Below are 15,204 nucleotides of genomic sequence, written 5' to 3'. Positions count from 1 at the left end.
CCTGAAATAGTCTGCATCACTATCTCCCGTCTCTGGACTCCCACTCACTCCTTCACTCAGCTGGGGCCCCACCCCGGCACTCAGACTTTCCTCTGATGTCACCACTGGCCTTCTGGTAGCTCAGCCCCTTGGCTCTTTCCTGTCCCTATTTACTCTGGGCTTTGTGGACACCCCTCCACCTCTCCAGGGCCTCCCCTTCTTGGGCTGCCAGTCCTTTGTCTGGCCTCCCATCTAGCCCCTCCTCTGAGCACCTCTCAAACAGGGGGACAGCATCCTGGTGTCCTTCTCACTCTACCTCCTTCCCTGGGTGATTTCCCACCAGGATTTCCACCTCTGTCCCTCTGTGCTGTGGCCTTTCAAGTCTGTGTTTCTTGTGTTGTTGTTTTTTTTAATTAAGTTCAATTAATTGAATTGAACTTAGTATATGATTAGTACATGATTGAACACATAGTAATAGTACATGATTAGTTTTTGGTATCATGTTCAGGGATTCATCAGTTGCATATCACACCCAGTGCTCATCAGATCCCGTGCCCTCCTTAATGCCCATTATCTGGTTACCCCATCCCCCCACCCCCTCCCTTATGCAACCCTCAGTTTGTCTCAAATCTGTATTTCTTTAGCCCAGACTGTTTATAAAAAATACTTGGACTAGTTTGTGCTGCAGACACTTTCCGTCTTAATAAGCCCAAAACTTAATTCATTTTCTCATCTTCATCCCCGATTACTACCTATTAATTCTGCTTTGACACCTGCATTTTCATTTTCAATTTCAGTTTGTGGTGTCCCTGCCCATCCACTTAGCCAAACCAGAAACCTCAGAGGCACCCTTGACTCCTCCCCCCTTTCACCTCCTATAGAGTCCATTACTCAGTCCCTGGGCTTCTACCCCAGAAATGACTCTTAGCTGCTTTCTTTTCTCCATCTCCCTGCCGCGGCCTTAGTGTGGGCTTCTGTCTTCTCTCCAAGGTCCCTCTCTGTTCGGACTGCCGTTCTCACCAGTGTGCTGACCTCCCCACCTCCCACCCAGTTCATTACCCACCTCTGAAGCCACTTTTCTGAGAAGCAGATCATGAAGGCCATTGCTTCAGAGCCTCTGCAGACAGCAGGGGGATGCCCAACTCTCTGTGCAGCTCTCTCAGAGGGCCTGTCTCCCCCACATTGAACTTCTTGGTGCACCAGATGGAACGGGTCCTCTTTCAATTCCTGTGCCTGGAATAACTCTTCCTCCCTCACTGCCTAGCAGACTCTTTCCAGACCCCTCTGTGAAGTCTTTCCTGACATTGTCAGCCTTACACACACCTCTCCCTTCTAAAAACACATGTAGTGAGCTTAGACAGTGCTTTGAAAATCTAATTCCTTTGCCTTTCGTTTTGTATTGCCTAAATGAGTGTCTCTCACATCTCTAGTCTGGATGTAATCTGCTTTGAAAAGCTTTTCATCTTCGATTGCAGAAAGTGCCAAGTATTTTTATTCTGTTAGCTAAATACATTGATGGACCCAGACTTCAGTCTGTAAGTTTTGCAGTGTGCTGCTTACATGCTCTGGTCTCTATAGATGACAATTTCAGGTACGCCGCAGCAACTTTGTGTCTAGCTGTTGTAGTTTGAGTTGTGTTCCTATTGTAGAAAGTTACAAAGGTACTAAAAATTTAATTACAAGTTACCTTAAGAAAAAAATGTAAATATATTTTTAACATAGATTTAAAAATGCATACACTTGTAACTTACCTGTTTACGTGTCTCCCACAGTAGTCTGTCTGGCCCCGCATCAGGAACTAGGGCTTATTTATATTTATTTCTCTAGAACTTAGTTCAGAGGCCATCTCACAATAGTACATAATGAATGTTGCCTGACTATGGGAGCAAAACATTGGATACGCTTTCTGTATTGGGACTTTTAGGTGAGAAATTTAGGCTTTGTTCTGGGGCGGGGGGCGAGATTCTAAGAAGGGAATATGAAGTGAGATTGCCTGTCACTGAAACCCGGGTTAAACACTGACAGCAGAACAATTTTTTCTTCATGCTTAAGGTCTCTGTTTTCTGACCTGGAAGTAATAGGATTATTAGTTAAGTAAGCTCATGGTTTCCTGATGCTTCCTGGTTTTTCATAATTAAAAAGATTTTGAAACCTGCTTTGAATGGATCAAATGCCTGAAAAGTACAGTCAGAACCATACAGTCAGAATACCGGCTGTGGAGAGAAGGAGGATGTGTGGAGCCTGAATCTTCCAGCAAACAGTGACATGAACCCCCCCTGCAAGGCAGATGCCAGAGCCCTCTGATACCGGCCTACACGTGCTGGGCGTTCGCTTCAGGGCCCCAAGTGAGAAAGCGGGTGCCTGGCCTCGCTTCAGGTCTCCCTTTGTTGCAGCTTAGGGGCTCTGATGAGGGGCGTGCTCTGCCCTCCTGCCCAGCGTCCTGCCAGGCCCTGCGCAGGGAGCGCTCCGTGCACACTGAGCCATTCACTCGGGCCCTGCCCACAGGCTGGGCCACCAGCCCGGAGCCGCTGCGCACCGCACTCAGCTGCCGCTGCTGCCTCTGCGGCCCAGCACCGCAGGGATGGACGTTGGCAGGGGGCCACCAGATAAAAGCTCTGCGGTAAACGGCACTGTGTTGGTTTATAGATCTACTTGGCTGTTGTAAAAGAGAAGTGCGTTTTCCGTCCCTTCTTCATGAAAAAAGGAAGACTAAAATGTCAACAAGTGCATCAAATAATAAAAACACAGAATCTGGGCCATATTTATCTAGAATGTGCCCTGTGCTTGGAGCTCTTTGCGTTGACGGCACACACTTCCTCAGCGATATGGACTAAAGACATGTAAAGTCCTTGTTTTCACTTTTAGCTTTTATGCCCAAAGAAAGGCAGATGTCAGACAGAGCCTTTTATTACATCCGGTTTGCCAGTTGCCTGGACTTGTTTTTTTTATTTTCTGTGTTGCTGTGCATGTGAGTTTTTGTGTTTTGTTTTGTCTTGTTTTGATGCTTTTGAGGATAGATATTATGGGCATTAAGTCTATTAAAATTTAGTTTTTAAATTAAAGTGATTTTATTAAAAGTACAAATTTTACAGCCCTAGCTCTTCTTTAGGCCGGCTTCAAGTTTAGTTTGCAAATATAATTCTTTCTATATATCTAGCTTGTTTCTCCAAGCGTTTTTAAGGGGCCTTGAAAAATGTTTGGTTAATTTGAATAATGCTAATTAACTAAATACTTCTGATGGTTGTAAACTACAGTTATGAATTTTACATTTTGGATGATTTTTAAGTACTTCAGATGCCTTCCTGAATTCTAAATAGTTTTTTATAACTATTAAAGTTATAGACAGATAACATCATCTTAGAAGTTCCAAAATTTCAATTTAAAACCACAAGTCTAAAGCACTTAATTATATATTCTAAAGGGAAGTTTCGAGACTCTCATTCTAGTGTGCTCTTAAACATTACAGGGATATAAAATCAGATTCCTTCCTAATCAAAAGCACAGATCCTAGGATGTGAACTTTGACTTTGCTATGTTTACCTCTACATTTTCCCAGTTTTAAAATACACATGCCCCCCTGAAGGAAGACCATGCCACCCAGTTACCTGAGCTCTCTGCTAGCCCACTCACTGGACTCCTGGAAGGGGCCCTGCAGGAATTCACTGAACCCCGTACCGCAGTTATGATGGCACAGTGTTTAGAAGGGAGAACGGGTACAGCCTCACAGGACACATGGTGCACAGAGCCTGATTCCTCAGTCAAGTGACCAGAGATGGTAGACCCACCCGGGGTACCACTGGATTGGATTTTGCAATTCTTTGGCTTGTAAAATGAATGAAATACTCTCTCCACAGATCTCTAAAGAGTTCAACAAAATGTGATCTTACTGTTCTTTCATATTCTTAGGATGGCCGCGTTCTCATGGAATATTCTGAGTGCCACAGACCCTTAAACGTGATCTTGGATCGCATTTTCGATTATTCACATAGCTTTGTCTCTCTTGTCCTCACTTCCAAGGTCTATCTGCTGGCCTCCTCCAGGCATAGATTATCATTTTTCACATTACTGCTCTTAATTATCAGTAGAGCTGAATATTTATTCATTCCTCTTCTAATTCACTGCACAAATTGTTTATCCATTCTTCATAAGAAAATATTAGTGCGGGGTGTTTTAGCAAATTCTTCCAAAGATGAGATGTTGTTTGGTTTCTATGACAAAGGCTTTTACTTCCCTTAACCATAGCTCTACCTATAAGGATGCCTTGGCGAAGAATTCCCCAGGGCTTTGCCTGAAGATCTGCTATTTTGTAAGGTAATGTTTCTGTGTGCAGTTGGGACTTGTGGAGTAGGGTGAAATGAAAGCCTGAAGCACGGGATTCTAGTTCTTTCCTCATGCTCCCCACCTTTACTGTCTATAGAACAGCTCTGGACGGACTGGAAAGGGCAGTGCAGCCTACTGGAGATTCCTTATTGGAACACGGTTTTGGCTAGTGTACTGGAGCTTAATATTTGATACCCACATTTTATTCAGTCTTAAAGAATTTTTGTATAAAATGGCATAGGGAGAGATACAGAGATAATGAAGGACCTCTTTGTCATTTCGTTTTTATTCCTAATTATTAAAATAATACAGCTTATATTAGAGCATTTTGAAAATTCAGTAAAGAGTATAACTATAGTAATAGTTATCCATATCCCACTACCTATTTTGGAAAATTTCCTTTGTCAGTTTTCTAAGCAGTTTTATTTTTCTTTTTTAATGTAGTTGAGATCAAAATACATTTTTGTATCCTGTATTTTTCACTTAATTTTATATCCTAGGAATCTTCTTTAGTCATTAAAAGCTTTTTCGTGGACTTTATTTTTCATGGTAATATATTGTAAGATATGAGAAAGTGTGATTTACAGATTGACCCCCATCTTTGGACATTTGGTTTGTCTGTAACCATACTCCTTGTAATTATCTCTGATACACATGATTGTGCCTAAATCTTTGCCATGGCTTTTTCTGCTGTGCTGTGCCTATCCTGTCAAAGCATATGGTGTGTGGAGGGGCAGAGGACTCCCAGCAGGTGGTTTTCTTTCCATCCCCCACACCATCACCCCACCCCCTTATATTCTGTATATAGAATTTACATTCCATATTCCCAGGCACATAGAAGGACAAAGCAGCCTCTGTCTTTTTCTGATTCCTCTTCGTGGGAAGAACCCACCGAAAAGCACGAGTCCTTGGCTTCAGTTTTGGATTGTTGTGGTGGTTGTTGTTTTAACTCCCCCCCCCCCCCCCCCCCCCCCCCCCGTAGGTACTGGATAACAGAATTCTGGATCATGTTTAAAATGGATGCCAGCTTGACAAACACTATGGAAGAGTTTCAGGAACTGGTGAAGGCTAGTGGTGAGGAGTTACACTGCCACCTGATCGACACGACTCAAATGTGAGTGTCAGGGTTTTGACTCTTCTTTCCAGACCACCTTACATCCTTACATGTCTCCTGGGCTGCTCAGACAGGCTCAGATTGTATCCCCATAGGGAAAAGACTGATGTTTAACAGAAAAGCAGAGAAGCTCCCCACCCTTGTGCCCCTCCCCTCCCCACCGCCCTGTGATAAAGCTGTGAGGGACTAATATCAAAGAGCGGGTTAAAAAAAAAAAAAAGTCCCAGTGAAGAAGAAATCAGGTAGCGAGATAGTGACTAAAATGTATCCCGATCATGAGAAACTGAAAGTACCACCCTTAGAAGCTTCCTCAGCAGCTACAGCCTGGGGGAAGGGACTGCTGAGAAATGGATTGAGTGGTGGGTTTCTAATCTATGGGGATGTCTACAAGAGACACTTAGACTTGCAGAGATGGGAAGGCTCACGGGAATAGTTCAGATTATTCCTTGGATTTCTTATCTATGATATTGGTGCCCTCTGGAAAAATGAGGGCATTTCCTAATTTTGAGAGAGAAAGGTCACAGCTAAAGTTTTTTGCAACTTGACCGCTTTATTTTGCAATGCTAGAAATCCCTAGGACATAGAATTCTAGGATTGAAGCATATTCTAGAGATCATGTCATGCAACGTCCGGGGAACCAAAGGCTTGGCAAGGTCGTCTGGGGTCACACAGCGGCAGAACAGAAGCTGGACTCAGGTAGTCCTCCGTGCACTGAGCCAGAGCCCCACAGAAATGACTTCAGAATCACATTGAATCGTCCTGGATACCGCTGTGGATGCCAGTTTGGATTCCCTGTACTTCTCTGCTTAGAATTTACAACTTGAAAGATAAAAGAAAATCTCAAAGTAACAGTGTTCTTATTTAAAAGCTGTAGAACCTGGGGCACGGGGCAGTTCTCAGACCCTGATCTCCTTGTCCTAGGGTGTCCCTAGCTGACTGTCATCTCCCAAGATTTTCCATAGTATATTCTTAAGGAAGCAGTCAGTGGGATATTGTCCGACCAAATATACTTGAGAAATAATGAGTTCATCTTCCCTTTGGTATCTCACTCTGTAACATGTTATAACATATACAGGCTACAGAATTTGTAACCTTTCCCAAACTCACTTGACCACAGAATCCTTTGTTAAGGGACAAGTTTCTCATCAATGCCAGTTTGGGAAACAGATCTGTATCCTGCTACCTCTCAAAATGCTGCTTCCTTTTGCTTCCTTAGTGAAGGAAATTGAAACTAAGAAACACATGGGTCAATTCTAAGAAAATGTGGGGATGGAGGGCACTCTAGAGTTAGCTAGCCTTCCTCGGTCATTTCCTCAGCTGGGAATATTTGAGGAAAATGCCCCAAGTCTGCCCAGAGTGATGACATGTTCCTACACGATTCCCTGCATCATGGCTTCTCATCTGTGTGGTTCTCTGTGCTCTCCTGGCATGAAAGCTGCCTTACCACCTTGAGATAGAGTCCCCATCACCCTCCTAAGAAAGAAGGAACTTGCAGAAAGCACGGAGAGAGCAGAGATGCCAGGAGCTAGACAAAGGAGAGCAAGGACCAAAAGCCAGGAAACTGTGACCCATGCCTGAGACTGTCCTTCCCACGACCTTAAAGTAAAAACATTTACCCAGGTCTCATGACGTGTTCAGAAGGTTCACTGAAAACCAGTAAGGCTTTCCTACTTGGTGCCATAGGACAAAAAAAAAAAAAAAAGTGATTGGGGGAAACTATTTAATGCTTTGTTTTGGCCGAGGAAAGCTAGCTAATTAATGGTGCTTTGTATCTCGTTGTGGGAAATGTAAATGAATTTACTTGAATTAAAAAAGTAATTTTGATTTACTTTTCCCCATCTTCTCCCTTTCATGTTTACTCACAAAAGCAATGCCCGTGACTGGTCCCGGAAACTGACTCAAAGGATAAAATCAAACACCAGCAAGAAACGTAAAGTTTCCCTGCTCTTTGACCATCTGGAACCAGAGGAGCTGTCGGAGCACCTCACCTATCTGGAGTTCAAGTCTTTCCGGAGGATATCCGTATGTATTTAAGGAGCAGAAGAACTTCCCTGGGTTATTTCAGAAAATGAGAGAAATTCAATGGACCGTCTACCCTGGATCTCCCCTCGGGGATGGTTGATTTTCCCATCAGACTTAGTGTAGTCTGGAAAATGAGTACACTAGAAATTCCTTTGTAGCTGGGCTGTGCTCTCCTTCTCCCATCCTCCGTGCCAGTACTGTGGGCACATAGGACACCCTGCACACAGACACACGTGTGCATACAGCATACACACCCTCACACAGACACACCTTACCCTCATAACCATTAAGCTTCCAGAATTTTTTTTTAATTTTCCTTAAAAAAAAATAGGGATATGACTTCTCAGAGTTTTATTGGAAGAGGCTTTGAATGGCTCAGGGAAATCCTAAAATAAAGTAGATGCTAATGGTCTGGCCCAGAATATACCTAAGTTCTTGAAGTAGTGCCAACCGGGCCCAACGGTCACCCATGATTCTAGATCTAAACCAGGCTGCCCCAAACCTTGCTCCTTAAAACTCTGTATGTGATACCCAAAAGAACTTGTCAACATGTCAGATCAACAGACCCCCACTGGCCAGTGGGCTTACCTGAGAAGTGACACCCTTAGCCCACTCAGGGCCCATCCCTCCCAGAGGTACATACAAGCTTCAGCTTTGCTCTAAAAATAGAGCATAGCTAGCTGTTGGATGTGTTTCTTGGAATGACCTGGGTTCCCCAGTTGAGGGGATGGGTGCTGCTCAGAAAGGGGCCTAAACAAAGTCATTCAGCTCATTGTAGTCAGAGGTGGGGCTGGAGTCACATGCCTCCTGGTCACTCAGCTCCAATTTGTATGTGGAAGAAGGACAAACCAGGTTTCAGAGTTTATCTTTTCTCCTGTGATGTTGACGTCATCCTGTTTTCTCACAGTGGTTGGGCTGTTTGACCTTGACCCCCCTACCCCCAGCTCCCATGTGGAAACAAGCCACCAAGCCTTAATCCCCACCAGCCCTCCAGGGTCCCCCCACTGACCACCCCCCCCCAACACGGCACTCCCAAACAAAACCACAGGCCCCTATTAGGAAGCTCCACCCGGGGAGTTTCCATCTGGCAGTGTGGCTCCTGTCACAGGGAAGGACACTGAAAAGAGCCCTTGAGCACACAGCGGTGTGAGCCATGTGGGGGCCCAGCAGGCAGGGCGGCTCTGGCAGCCTCCAGGAGGCTCAGCTCCACAGAAGCAGGAGTGAGGATCCCGGAGCACTGGGACTAGGCACTAGTTCTCCCCCCAGGTGGAGGCCGTGCTCCATTTACCAATGAAAACATCCATTTGAACTTTCTTTTGGGAGGCATCATCCCCTCCTAGGAGAGGATTTGGGTGGGTGGGTGGGGGATTTTTTCATTTTCCTACACAGTTCTAAGCAATTTCCCCAAATATGTTCCTTCAGTGTAGTTGGAGGGAAATTTCTGTCTGCTGTGAACAGAGTGGCATTTGATATTTTCTGCTAATTATAGGCCTTATTATAGTACTTATTCTAAAAACTAAGTGGTTTTGATGTTTTATTTACAGTGGGAGGGGTATATCCATGTATTCACTGGAGAAAGTCATGGGAGCTTTCGGAACCAGGAAGATTGCTTACAGTGTCCCTCTTGAGTCATTTTTGCTCATATTTTTCCACCCAGCAGCAATCACTGGCTCCCCCACGTCTGATTTCAAAGGGGGAGGGTGGTTCAGAAGCAGAGAGCTCCAAAGAGCTGAGAAACTGCACCAAAAGCTTCCTCTGAGCAGATGGCTCCTCCCTCTTGGTTGTACCACTTGAACAGGGGACCATCAGGGAGAGGGATGAGGTGGCTGCAATCCTTGCTTAGCCAGTGACCTGCCCAGACAGCTCCCCTTTCACAGGAGCTGACCGCGGTCAGCCCTAGTCAGTGTCATTGTCCAGTTGGAAAACTCTGGTCACTGCACAATAGCTAACCACACGGCCTCTGCTCCAGCTGGTAAGTCAAAGGGAATCCAAACAGGTTTGTTGTCACTTGAGGCTGATTATCCTGTCAGTGACACCTCACATGCGCAGCACTCTGAAAAGTTAAAGTGCTTTCAGACATTGTTATGTTTGTAACAGTTCCGTGACTTAGGGCAGAGTTTATGATCCCACTTTCAAGAAAACAGGTGCGGGTACACGGGGTGGGGGGAGAGTGAGAGAGGGGAGATTTTTTCCCTTTAACTTCATCGACAGAGCTCAAACTAGTATAGATCTTACTCAGTGTATGATGGGTTTATTGGGCCATAAACCCATTGTAGGTTGGAAATATCACAAGTTGAAGACGCCTTAACACTTCTAACCTGCCAGCATCATACACAGCTCTGCCTAGCCCACCTTCAGTGCGCTCAGAACACTTTATTAGGGGCACCTGGGTGGCTCAGTGGGTTAAGCCTCTGCCTTCGGCTCAGGTCATGATCTCGAGGTCCTCAGATCGAGCCCCACGTCGAGCTCTCTGCTCAGCGGGAAGCCTACTTCTCCCCCCTTCCTCCTTCTCCCCCCCCCCCCCTCCCCCTCCGCCTACTTGTGATCTTGTGTGTCAAATAAATCTTAAAAAAAAAAAAAAAAAAACATTAGTCTACAGTTGGGCAGAATCATCTGTTGGAAAGCCTATCTGTAATAAAATGTTGAGTATCTCCCGTGATTTACTAATACTGTACTGAAAGTGAAAAAGTTTATAGGAGTACAGGATGGTTGTAGGCATATCAGTTGTTTATCCTTGGGATCGCATGGCTGCCTGGAAGCCACAGCTCGCTGCCCAGCATCACGAGTTTTGCACTGCATATGGCCAGTCTGGGAAAAGATCCAGATTCAAAATTCAAAGTATGGTTTCTTACGAATGCATATGGCTTTTGCAACATTGTACAATTTAAAAATCCTGAAAAAAAAAAAAAATCCTAAGTCAAACTATTCTAGTCAGGGACTGTCTATACTGAGATTTCTCTTCTATATTGTATTCTGTAGAAGGGCCAGTATCATTATTTACTCAGAATACAGTATTTGGATTAACTAGTGTGTGGACACATCCACTTGGGCCTGATGACTTTTGATGTAGAGAAACCATGCTTTGGGTAGCATAAGAAAGATTTCCTTCCCACCATTCTTATCAGCCAAGTGGAAGACTTGCAAGAGAGGGGGGCCACAAGGTCCTCAGCCCCATAGCATCAACTGAACCGTCCGCGGAGCAGAAGTGTTGTGCCTCTCTGATCTCCCAGATGACCAGAGGGCCAGTCCTGATGGGTTTCTTTTTCCCTAGTTCTCCGACTATCAGAATTACCTTGTGAATAGCTGTGTGAAGGAGAACCCCACCATGGAGCGGTCCATTGCCCTGTGTAACGGCATCTCCCAGTGGGTACAACTGATGGTTCTCAGCCGCCCCACCCCACAGCTCCGGGCAGAAGTCTTCATCAAGTTCATCCAGGTGGCTCAGGTCAGTGACTAGATTAAGAATTTGACCCCTATGAGGCAAAGTACCCCCTCTTCCCCCCACCCCCAAGCCAGTCTGTCCGTTAGAGCTGCTTTCCCCTCCCAAACCACAGTGGAATTTATGTGATGTAAACTGTCCCAGATTTAGATAAGGTGACATTTCTATTTTCCACATAAGAGCAATATGGCGAGGACCATGCTGATTATCTCAGGGGTCAGGGTACACTTTTACACCTGTTTAGATCTTTAAAACAATATTTTTACTTATTTTTTTATTTAAAGTAATTTCTACACCCAATGTGGGGCTCAAACTCACGACCCCAAGATCGAGTCACACACTCTTCTGACTGAGCCAGCCAGGTGTCCCAAGGTCTGTTTAGATCCTTTAACATATTCAGAAGATGCTTCCCAGCCCACATTGTTTCCCCAAATCTGGCCCACATGGCAAAGGGCAGTCTCCCAGGTTTTAATGGGGCTGGACCACCTCAGTTGTCTTAGCTCTTTGAGCCCATATTGTGTTGAATGGCTGCGTTTAACGTATGAAGGCAGAGTTTAAGCATCCGATGAGAGGAAAACAGGTAGTAAGAACACGTAATTAAAATTCCCCAGAAATTCTAGCTCCTCTCTCCCAGTGACTGTCCTCTCTCCCAGTGACGTAAGAGAATAAGACAAAGTCTCTGTCCTTAAAAATAAAAGTTTGGTTGAGATGAAGAATATAAAATATTATTACCTCTAGATGGTCAAGACCAGTGTTTCTTAAAGTTTGGTACATGGGCCACTTGCTCTGATATTAACTGAGGATTTAACCTAAGTTCAGCCCCACATCTCAGGAATCAGAATAGCTGCACTTAGATCCAGAAATCGGCGTTAAGCAAGTATGCTGGGTGGTTCTTAGAAACACTGATGTGGAGGATGGCCCGCAGAACTAGTGCAACAAAGGAAGGAGATGTGCCACCTTGCTAGATACGGTCTGAAGTTAAGCCTACAGGGGAAAATAGAAAACCCCAACACCTGACTGCTAGGCTTTGACCAGTATTAGGAAGACTAGTGGTGCAGAGCGGAGAGGCATGTAACTGACATGTGCATTAACTATTTTCATCTCTTTTCTGTGTCACAGAAGCTCCATCAGCTACAGAACTTCAATACGCTGATGGCTGTGATAGGTGGACTCTGTCACAGCTCAATCTCCAGGCTCAAGGAGACAAGTTCGCATGTCCCGCACGAAATCAATAAGGTGTCACTGCTTCCTTCCCCCCAGGCCCTCTTAGCAGCCTCAACACTTATTGAGAGGGAACCAGAAGGCATTTCCAAACCATATCACCCTTTGTTAACTCAACACTTATTGAGAGGGAACCAGAAGGCATTTCCAAACCATATCACCCTTTGTTAACTAACTAGGCAAAATACTGGAGAGGCAAACCCCCGCAAAAACCCACAGGATGGGAATATCCATCTGAGTCTGAGAGTGACTGTAATTCAGTCTGACCTCAGTGTCACTGCGCGTGTCCCATGTCCCTGTGGGTCAGTCGAAATAATGTGTGCCTCTCTCCTGTACGCCCATAAATATTCAGAGTCACGGTCTTTAATATCAACTCCCTTGATCCAGCAACTTGTTCCAAAATGGTTTCCTAAAAGAGTGGTTGGGTGGACCGTAGTTCGTTTTGTATGTGAGTGACACATGAGAAACCTACTTATCCAGATCTCTTGGAGAATGACCTTCCAGATAGTTGAATTTTCCCAGAGTTGAAAACGAGCTTTTCAGGTGCCATTTTGTAATAGTGTTTTATTGAGGAATATTTTCTTAAATGCCTTATGCACTTTTCTCAATTCTTTAAATTTTACAGAATAGGCTTTAGTCCTTTATAACATAGGGCTGTTATTATGAATACAAACCACTAAGATACACTGAAGATAGAAATGCAGTTATGTCTGGTATGGATTAGCTAACAACTGCTCTTTGAGCATTTTCATCTCACATGAGGACCTACCAGCCCTCCCTTACTAACCTCAACCCCCCAGGTCCCCCACCTGTCCTCCCGAGCTGCACAGAGGCTCTTCTTTGGGAGACGTGTCTGTGTACCATTGTCCTGTCATTCCCAGCTGTTCAGCCTACTCTTGGGAAGTCTCGGATTCATCATCCCCTGCTCTCACCATCCTGAGTTCTGGGGATGCTTCCCCACCATCCCCCTTCCAGGTCCCTACTAGTTCTGGTGAAACTTAGTGGAACCTTCAAAAATACTGCCCATGTCTCAGAAGTGACAGAGGGAGACAGTTCTGGAGATGAACATGCCCTCGTGTCACCTTACTGGCAAGATCAAGCCTGCTCCTCTCCAGCATGGCGCCCCCACAGCAGTACTTCTGTGTCTGAAGCTCCTTGACCCTCAGGACAGTCTGCACAGCCCATTAGTGAGGCCAGAAGTAAAGCAAGAACCCCCTTCTCCTCTAGTAGTTTATTTCACCTCCCAAGGGGAGCAGAACTCTCTCATTTTTGCTGTTAGTCTGTCGTCATGTGAGCCCCTTCCATACTTCACGCTCATGGGCACTGTTTGCTGAGAGGTAAATGGGAAGGAGGCTCTTGCCCACTCACAGTGATTGAGGGAGCTAACTCCAAGCCTCAAATCCTTCACTGAAGAGAAATGGTACTTGTTAGGCCACAAGAATTTCCAGCAGCATTTAAAAGTTACTTTGTGCTCTAACATGATTGGTGGACAGTCTTTGCCTCCCCGTCTTTGCGTCTGAGGAAGCTGTTCGTCTTGCACGAGGACTGGGCTTCTGTGAACTGCTTGCCCACTTGAACCAGGCATGTTTGTGGACCACCCAGAGCTGGCTGCTCCCTTTTCATGCTGGTGAACAGCCGTGCCCCTTTCAGGGCTGGGGCAGGGCGTGGGCTCTCGGGAAGAGCTCCCTAGGCCTTCTGCCTGGTCTTCCTGCATGCCCTCTGCTGGGACTCCGTCTCCGGTGCAGTATTTCTGTCTGTGAATGGAGTAGCACGGGCTTCCTCTGACTTAGGCCCATCAGAGAATCCCTGAGATAAAGCCCGCAGAGCATGCGTGGACCGCTGAAACCCCACAGCTTCCCCCGTCTGCAGTAGTCAGCACTTCCAACAGCGCACTTCACATGTATCTCTGGAAGCGTGCAGATGATACTAGGGAAGGAACAGCATGGCTCGGGGATAGAGGTCAGAGGGACATTTACTATGTACTATATATTCTTGTGATTTCATCTCAGGTTTGTATTTTTAAAAAAACTAACATAAAATGGTAAGACTGCACTTAAAATTTTTCAGTTACATAGTAAAGCATACCTTGTGTTTGTAGACGCACTCTGACATTTGAAGGAAACCAGAGGTTTAACTTGGGAGTCATAGTCTGCAACTTCTAAGTGAATCAGCTCCTGCCCCATTCGGGATGGGGTGAAATCATGGGAGGAGTTGAGAGTATTGCAGACAACACACGCTGCCTGGTGGGTACCTGTGACTGGGTGTCTTCTATTTTGTAGGTTCTGGGTGAGATGACCGAGCTGCTATCCTCCTGTAGAAACTATGACAACTACCGGCGAGCCTATGGGGAGTGCACCCAATTCAAGATCCCCATTCTGGGGGTGCACCTCAAGGATCTCATCTCCCTGTACGAAGCCATGCCCGACTATCTGGAAGATGGGAAGGTCAACGTCCACAAGCTGCTGGCCCTTTACAATCATATCAGTGAACTGGTCCAGCTGCAAGAGGTGGCCCCACCCTTGGAGGCCAACAAGGACTTGGTGCACCTGCTGACGGTGAGGTTCCCATAGGAGGCAGTTACTAAGGATGAGCTGTGTGCCACCCACCTCTCCCTGCAGCCTCACAGATACTAGCTCAGTTAATAAAAACTCTCGGAAGTGGATACTATGATGGTCACCATTTTATGGATGGGGATACTGAGGCACAAAGGTTTAATTGGTCAGGGTACCGCACATGATTAAGCAGCAGAACCTGGATTCAGATCCAGGTAGTGGAACTCCAGAGGCTGTGCTTATAAACAGTATGCCCTTAGGACTTCTAAAACTGTTTCCCACCCCTCTACAAAAGCAATCCTTAACTCTCTGGGAGGAGCCAATAGCAAATCAGGACCTAAGCTTTGTAAGAGACAGAGTACGCGTATTCTCATTTAAAAAAGAGTAAGGCAGTGAGGAAAAAATAAAAAAGGAGGCATTCATGGCAAGAATACGTGAACACTGTGGTACAGGAGACCAGGATTTGTGCTTTGGGTCCACAGTGAGATCAGATGAGCTCCCTTCCAGACCCACAATTCTGTAGTTCACCAGCTGTGTGACTATGGGCATGTAACTCT

General features: G+C 45.6%; 1 protein-coding gene across 3 annotated transcripts in view; it reads left to right on the top strand.

Annotated features, from left to right (window-relative positions):
• LOC111140724 (RAS guanyl releasing protein 1) overlaps window positions 1-15,204 on the top strand; it is an 80,926-nt gene that overhangs the window by 49,513 nt on the left and 16,209 nt on the right. For all 3 annotated transcript variants that reach the window (XM_022492939.1, XM_022492938.1, XM_022492940.1), the window contains exons 4-9: window positions 4,228-4,290; window positions 5,282-5,413; window positions 7,282-7,435; window positions 10,707-10,880; window positions 11,994-12,110; window positions 14,375-14,650. In XM_022492939.1, coding sequence (XP_022348647.1) covers window positions 4,228-4,290; window positions 5,282-5,413; window positions 7,282-7,435; window positions 10,707-10,880; window positions 11,994-12,110; window positions 14,375-14,650 — 916 coding nt within the window. The remainder of the gene's footprint in view (window positions 1-4,227; window positions 4,291-5,281; window positions 5,414-7,281; window positions 7,436-10,706; window positions 10,881-11,993; window positions 12,111-14,374; window positions 14,651-15,204) is intronic.

The sequence above is a fragment of the Enhydra lutris genome, unplaced genomic scaffold (genome assembly GCF_002288905.1).
Source record: "Enhydra lutris kenyoni isolate GAN:26980312 unplaced genomic scaffold, ASM228890v2 scaffoldscaffold4, whole genome shotgun sequence".
NCBI classification, from domain to species: Eukaryota; Metazoa; Chordata; class Mammalia; order Carnivora; family Mustelidae; genus Enhydra; species Enhydra lutris.
The sequence above is the reverse complement of the archived record's forward strand: the minus strand, read 5'-3'. Positions and strand labels throughout refer to the sequence as shown.